Raw genomic sequence first — 8,060 nt, 5'->3', positions numbered from 1 at the left:
GATTCTATGTATGAATATTGTGTGGCTCAACCTTTGTAGGAAACAGGGAAACGATAGCAGCAGGATCACAAAACCAGAGTGTTTCTAATTATGAGAAACATGTAAACCGACCATTCTAACACCCTGGGGCATCATCGTGATTGCACGTTCTCAAAAGGAAGAAACCTAGTGGCAGTGATCGGGAATCTGCACCGTCACGGAACCCTATGCCGTAAAACCAACCCCATCTTCAATCAGAAAAGCCTATCGCCGATCAGCAGGACCAAGAGGATCAGAAAACCCTATTCGACCAATTGAACAACTAGCAATTAAAGGAATAATAAAGTCAACAAACTGATTGGAATGGGAAAGATTCAAGTTTGTTGATGCACCTTAATAATGTATCAAATTATTTCAAATTTACTTAACAAAATCTTGAAGCTAAATTAGATTACTTAAGAGCTTTTGAACATCTATATTATTCGATAATTTTAAAATAAATAAATAAATAAATTGATAAGGTGTTTGATTTTGATTTAAATTTATTTATACTGAAATTTTTATGTTTGTTTAGTTTTTTATTCACTAATAGTGGGGAAAAAATTATATACACATCCAATAAAATCAAAGAAATTACATATGCTTTGTCAATACAAACTATATTTTTTTTCTCTCTAGATGCATTGGCAAACACATTCGAAATTGTGACATCTAAGTTCGAACTCATATGAAGATATTCAACATAACATTAACATTGTCGGTTGAGTCAAAACTAACAAGAAATGTTAACTTGTTTTAGACTAACATCTAATAAGAACATGGTATGTTCCGGTTAATTTTTTAAAAAAAAAAAAAGATAATAGATTAGGTCTACATAGGTTTGTTGATTAATGAGTTTCCATCAAATGACGTGTAAAACTATTTTACACATTTGGTGTATATGCAATATTTTTTTTGTGGTGTATATGTATTAAAGTCAATTAAAAATATTTTTTTTATCAAATAACTTGGTGACTAAAACTCATTTTAAGATAAATAAGTGAGGTATTTCGGATTCAAATTTTAACTCATAATGCATTAGTTAGACCAATTAAAAAGTCCTTCCATCGAGGGAAAGTAAAACTCTATTAATAAATCCTTTGTGTAAGAGTAACAAAAAAAAAAAATCAGTCATGTCGAATCTTTTGATTTAAATAAGTGAGATCTAATTGGAGTTTGGAATAATTAATTAGTGTATGTACTATAGGTGTCAATTTGCAAAAAGTCTAAAAGACATAAACCATATTTTCTTTTTAAGTTTTCTTCCTAAATTACAGATTTGATCGAAAAGATTTGTATTAACACCCACATTTTATAGTTTTCTGTTTCTTCATCTATGTGAAATTTGTCCGAGAGAGAGGAAAGACTTGTCTCACACATAATGTGTTGTTGAGAAATAATTTCCAATCTATATTTTGTTTGTTGAAATTTGAATTGAAAATGCAAGATCCAAACCAAGTTTTTATTCCTTGTTATTGGCTTCCACAACCATAACATTATTATTATGTTTCGTTGACCAGTTTTCTAGAACGTGTCTGCATCATTCATAATCTTCTTCATCACCCTCTTTTTCTTTCATTATTACTTATCAAGGCTTTACAAGTTTCTGCGACCGAGCTGTTAAGGCCGTATTTGTTTGAAACAAATTTGGATTATATGGTGGATATAGGAAGGTGAAAAATGAAGACCAAGTTACATCTAAGCAAGATCTATTCGTTCGCATGTTGGAGACCATCGTTTAATAGAGAGCATTCGCATATTGGAGAGCGTGGATATTCGAGGGTAGTGTTTTGCAATGAACCAGAGAGCTTTGAAGAAGGAATTAAAAAGTATGCAGATAATTCAGTGAGCTCTACAAAGTATACTCTTGCTACATTTTTGCCGAAGTCATTGTTTGAACAGTTTAGGAGAGTGGCTAATTTCTATTTTTTGGTAACTGGTACTTTGTCATTTACAAAGCTTGCTCCTTATACTGCTGTTAGTGCTATCCTTCCTTTGGTTGTTGTTATTGGTGCTACTATGGTGAAAGAGGGTATCGAAGATTGGCGTCGCAAAAAGCAGGTAGGTACTACATTATCATCACCAATTCTATTTGTTTTCAAGGGTGTAATTATGAAGCTCTTTGTTTTTTAATTCTAGTGTTTGTTGACTTTTTTCGCTTATATTTCAAGTTAGATTTATTATATGAGTTGAAGATTTGGTATGATGAGAGTGACGTAAAATACAAGAACGTCTAATATGGTTTCTTATGTACTCTTTTTTTCTGCTACAATATTTCCTACATGTGTATTAGACAAAATTAATATGTTTCCTTCATTTTAAGTTCTGTTATCATGTGCATAGTGTATAATTTAGCAAGAATACTTGCACAGGATATTGAGGTGAACAACAGAAGAGTTAAAGTGCACCAAGGGCATGGAACTTTTGAATATACCGAGTGGAAGAATTTGAAGGTAGGGCATATAGTGAAGATAATGAAGGATGAATTCTTCCCTGCAGACCTTATTCTTGTTTCATCCAGTTATGAGGATGCTATTTGTTATGTTGAAACAATGAACTTGGATGGGGAGACAAATTTGAAGTTAAAACAAGGATTGGAAGTAACTTGTTATTTGCACCAAGACTTTGAGTTCGGTGATTTTAGAGCTTCAATCAAATGTGAAGATCCAAATGCAAATTTGTATTCATTTGTTGGGAGTATGGAGTTTAAAGATCAACAATATGCCCTATCTGCTCAGCAACTTCTTCTCAGAGATTCCAAACTTCGTAATACCGATTACATATTTGGCGTTGTCGTCTTCACTGGCTATGAAACAAAGGTTGTTCAAAATTCCACCGACCCCCCTTCAAAGAGAAGCAAAGTTGAGAAGAAGATGGATAAGATTATCTACTTATTGTTTTGTATGTTATTTTTTATGGCAGCTATTGGGTCTACTTTCTTTGGAATTACAACTAGAGATGACTTAGATGACGATGACGGTGTGATAAAAAGATGGTATCTAAGACCGAACAATTCTACAATTTTCTTTGATCCTAAAAGACCTTTTGTTGCAGCTTTGTTTCATTTTTTGACAGCCTTAATGTTATATGGTTTTTTCATTCCCATCTCATTGTATGTATCAATAGAAATTGTCAAAGTTCTTCAAAGCATCTTCATCAATCAAGATATACACATGTACTACGCCCAAACAGATAAACCGGCCTATGCCCGTACTTCAAATTTGAATGAGGAACTTGGACAAGTTGACACAATACTTTCTGATAAAACTGGAACTCTCACTTGCAACTCAATGGAGTTTATTAAATGTTCCATTGCTGGAGTAGCTTACGGCCGTTGTGTTACGGAGGTCGAGAGGGCCATGAACACAGGAAATGATTCTTCTTTAATTAATGACATCACAGATTCTCCCATTAGAATAGAACCATTACCTGTCAAAGGTTTTAACTTTACAGATGAAAGGATAATGAATGGAAATTGGGTTAATGAGCCTTATGCAGATATTATCCAAAAGTTTTTTCACTTGTTGGCAATTTGCCATACAGCCATACCAGAAGTGGATGATGATGCAGGAAATGTATCTTACGAAGCCGAATCTCCTGATGAAGCAGCATTTGTAATTACTGCGAGAGAAATTGGTTTTGAATTCTATAAAAGAACTCAAACTAGTTTATCAATGTATGAATTGGATCCAGTTTCTGGTGAAAAAGTTGAAAGGTCGGTTCCGTAAAAAATTTCTTGTAAGTTTTAGTAACTAAAAATTTGACTGTTTCATTTCTCTGTGCTAGTCAACTATATATGTTTTAGGCTGAATTTGTCTTCAGAAAAACAAGAACTATTGCATGCTAAGTTGTCTCGGGCAAGAAACCTGTTAGTTTTCAATAAAATGTGCTTGTAAGTTGTAACTTGTACATCTTCTTCTGGTCTAGCCGATAGCTTATAGCTGCACCTGTGAGTCTCGCTCGACTTAATATTTTTCAACTCTCTGAAGTAACTGACCAAGTAGACCAAATTTTCTTGTAGAATAGGTGAATATGTATAGTTGACTAAAGGTGGAAGAAACTCTTTTTTTTTTTTGGATAATGTGGATAAAAAGGGGTTAAACACTTTTTGTCTTGGCCATCCTTTTTACTTTGCATATGCATTTACTATTTTGTTACGGTCTTTGAAATTAGGCGCTGCTTTTTGGAACTCACCTCTTCAAGTAATGCTGAATTACTAACTAACTAGTTTTTGCAGGATTTACACACTTCTGAATGTGCTGGAATTTAATAGCACAAGGAAGCGAATGTCAGTGATAGTGAAAGACGAAGAAGGGAAAATTTTGCTGCTGTGTAAAGGTGCTGACAGGTATGTAATTAAAATGTCTTCAGACCTCAGTATTTTGGAGATCTTATAACCTTTGCATGCATGCAGTGTCATGTTTGAAAGACTTGCCAAGGATGGGAGGGAACACAAAGAGAAAACCTTGGAAGATGTGCATGAATATGCCGACGAAGGTTTAAGGACCCTGATATTGGCATATCGTGAACTTGACGAAGTGCAGTACCAGGAGTTTGATAGTGAATTTTCTCGAGCAAAAAATTCAGTTAGCGCAGATCGGGAAACAATGATAGATGAGGCATCAGATATGATTGAGAGTAATCTAATCCTTCTTGGTGCCACTGCAGTAGAGGACAAGCTCCAAAATGGGGTGAGTTTAGTTTGGAGAGAACGGATTACATGAAAGGATGTTGGAACAGAACTTGAAATGATTCCTCTCGTTGTTTTTCTAGGTTCCTGAATGCATTGACAAGCTTGCTCAAGCTGGAATCAAGATATGGGTTCTTACCGGTGATAAAATGGAGACCGCCATTAACATTGGGTATAATATTGTGATTTTTCCTTTTCTAAATTAATTTTGGCATGCAGATTACTTATCAAGGTGTCTGACATCGATATTCAATTGCAGTTTTGCTTGTAGTTTGCTTAGACAAGGAATGAAGCAGCTTATAATTCAGTTGGAGAGTCCAGAAATTCAAGCATTGGAGAAGGCTGGAGACAAGAGAGCTATTGCAAAGGTAAATTCAATATAAACCTTTTCGTCGATGTAGTTTCATAAGTATTTTACATCTTAATAAAATGGTCGTCTTACCATTACAATATTTCAATATAATAAGATCATTTATATTCTGAAAAATTTGAACTCACAGATTCTTGCACCCTATTTTTACAAACAAAAACGCTTGATATAAAGATATTAATAATTTCAAATTTCCAGTAGAAGACATTATTCACCATAGTTTCAAAGAAAATAAATGTTGGTGAATGCATTCTCTTTCTTTCTTATGTGCTTTGATGCTTAGAATGGAAAGGATTGATTGGTGTGTAAATATCTTAGAGAAACTGTTATTTCATTATGCTGACTCATGTTTCAGGCTTCGAGGGAAAATATCCGGCATCAGATATCTGAAGGTGCTAAACAGCTTGCTGCCTCTAGCGGAACCTCTGAGCAAGCATTTGCTCTAATTACTGATGGAAAATCACTTGCTTATGCTTTAGAGGATAATATGAAAGACAAGTTTCTAGATCTTGCAATTCATTGTGCATCTGTTATCTGCTGCCGATCATCGCCAAAGCAGAAAGCACTAGTATGTTCCATCTATTCAACATCGAGTTATCTTTTTGTTTTGTTTCTAATAGTAATTTAATTCTGTTTAGATTTTAAATAATACTCTTCATTGTTTCTTCCCTTAAAGGTTACTAGACTGGTCAAATCTGGAACTGGTAAAACTACATTAGCTATTGGTGATGGAGCTAATGATGTTGGAATGCTTCAAGAAGCAGATATAGGGGTTGGAATCAGTGGCGTTGAAGGAATGCAGGTATAAACTAGTTTTGTTGTGTTCGTTTATTTGGTTTTGCTTCATCGTATTATTTTGTAACAACCTTTTTGTTACTCATTCACCTCTAGGCTGTTATGTCTAGTGATATTGCAATCGCACAGTTCCGTTATTTGGAAAGGTTACTTCTTGTACATGGACATTGGTGTTACCGGAGGATCACATCAATGGTACATTGCTACTCTTTGTTGGATTTCAACATTCTATATATTACTTGTTTGATTTTGTTATTAATTTCTTCATTATTGCTTCGACAGATATGCTACTTTTTCTACAAGAATATCGCCTTTGGGTTTACTCTATTCTTGTATGAAGCGTGTACATCATTCTCTGGACAGCCTGAATACAATGACTGGTTTATGTCTTTATATAACGTCTTCTTTTCATCACTTCCCGTGGTTGCCCTTGGAGTCTTTGACCAGGATGTATCTGCTCGGTACTGTCTGAAAGTAAGCTCGATCTTCACCATATAATACGCTGCGATGTTTCTAATAATGGTTATGAAATCAAAATTTGCACTATTATTTTACTTATTCATACGATTACATCTTGCCTTCATTAGACCAAGCTTAAACTGGGGGGTTGGGGTATCTCAACTGATTTGAGCTACGGGTTAAAGAAGTTGGAAGTCCCGGGATCAAACCCAGACGAATGAGAAAAATACTAACCTAACAACTAATTACTAACATTTAGCCGTTTCAAAAGAGAGAGAAAAGACCAACTTAAACTATAAACCTAATTGAATTTGTGTCACTTGAAATCAATATAGGCTAAAATATCCTTACATCAAATGTCAGTTGAAATGTAAATTTGTGTTTTCCATTCCTGATGATAATTCCTAGTTATTTGTGTATCATGTGGCCAGTTTCCTATATTATATCAAGAAGGTGTACAAAATGTTCTGTTTAGCTGGAGGAGGATACTAAGTTGGATGCTTAATGGCTTTATCAGTGCCATAATAATATTCTTCTTCTGCACAAAAGCAATGGAGAATCAAGCATATGATAAGGCAGGGAGAACTGCTGGGAGGGAAATACTCGGAGCAACTATGTATACATGTGTAGTTTGGGTTGTGAACTTGCAGATGGCTCTTGCCATAAATTACTTTACCTTAATTCAACATGTTTTCATATGTGGAACCATTGCTGTATGGTACCTTTTCATCATAGTGTACGGCACGATCCCTCCTGGAGTTTCCACAATTGCTTATAAAGTATTCATGGAAACTCTTGCGTCATCTCCTTCGTATTGGATCGTGACATTGTTTGTGGTGATCTCAACACTCATACCATATTTGTCTTACTCGGCAATCAAGATGCAGTTCTTTCCATTTTATCATGAGATGATACAATGGATAAGGTATGAGGGGAAGACAAATGATCCCGAATTCTGCCATATGGTACGACAGCGATCCTTGCGTCCAACCACTGTCGGCCCAACAGCTCGCTTAGCAGCTAAAACTAACAGCATCAGAGAGAGTTCTACTAACCAAATCTGATGATGGATGGAGTTTTTTGTACAGAGCTTACTTTTTGGTCTGCTTTTTTGTACCATAGATTATAGCTATTTCGGTGTATAGCAGCAGCAAGAATAGAAACCACACATAACAGATTTATTCTGTTCATTTTTTAGTCATTCTTTTATTTCACTTTATATTTTTAGGATACTCGCAAACTTTTGAATTGGTTTGTATTCTACTAGAAGTAGCATACTCGATATTGACTGGTACAAAGCGCGAGCGAATCTAATAGAGCTTAGGTCATTGTCAGACCAAACTATATATCAACAAGAACCTGACCAAACCTTGAGAGGTCATTGATTTTTATGTAAAAGATCAAGATTACCAGAACAATTGTGTAAACACTTTTAAACCTTCATTAATCCTTTTTAGGTTATAAAGGTTGATTGTATGGTAGCTTAAAGTCTGAATAGGCTGTCCAAAACTTATATGGTTAAGTAGACCAGAAAAGAAGAGAAAGGTGCAGATTCTGAGAGGGTATCTCAGGCACCAGATCCTAACCTACTTGTTCAAATAATGTTTGAAATTGAATCACTGAAAGGTTTTTATAAAAGAACATTAGGAAACAATTAATACACCTAATTTGAGACGGATAGAGTACTTGTATATTTAGTTTTTTACAAAGGAAAAAATATTATGTGAA

General features: G+C 34.7%; 1 protein-coding gene across 1 annotated transcript; it reads left to right on the top strand.

Moving 5' to 3' along the window:
- The first annotated feature begins 1,278 nt into the window (after positions 1-1,278).
- LOC25479703 (putative phospholipid-transporting ATPase 9) lies at positions 1,279-7,797 on the top strand. The gene is made up of 11 exons (XM_013587876.3): positions 1,279-2,079; positions 2,391-3,733; positions 4,256-4,366; positions 4,433-4,709; positions 4,792-4,880; positions 4,968-5,076; positions 5,434-5,646; positions 5,755-5,880; positions 5,970-6,068; positions 6,156-6,347; positions 6,764-7,797. The coding sequence occupies exons 1-11, from the start codon at positions 1,699-1,701 to the stop codon at positions 7,394-7,396; spliced, it is 3,573 nt and encodes a 1,190-aa protein (XP_013443330.1). The 5' UTR covers positions 1,279-1,698; the 3' UTR covers positions 7,397-7,797.
- The last annotated feature ends 263 nt before the right edge of the window (positions 7,798-8,060 follow it).

Source organism: Medicago truncatula, unplaced genomic scaffold, assembly GCF_003473485.1.
Source record: "Medicago truncatula cultivar Jemalong A17 unplaced genomic scaffold, MtrunA17r5.0-ANR MtrunA17Chr0c05, whole genome shotgun sequence".
Lineage (NCBI taxonomy): Eukaryota > Viridiplantae > Streptophyta > Magnoliopsida > Fabales > Fabaceae > Medicago > Medicago truncatula.
Note: the sequence above shows the minus strand (reverse complement) of the source record. Positions and strands in the feature narration are given on the sequence as shown.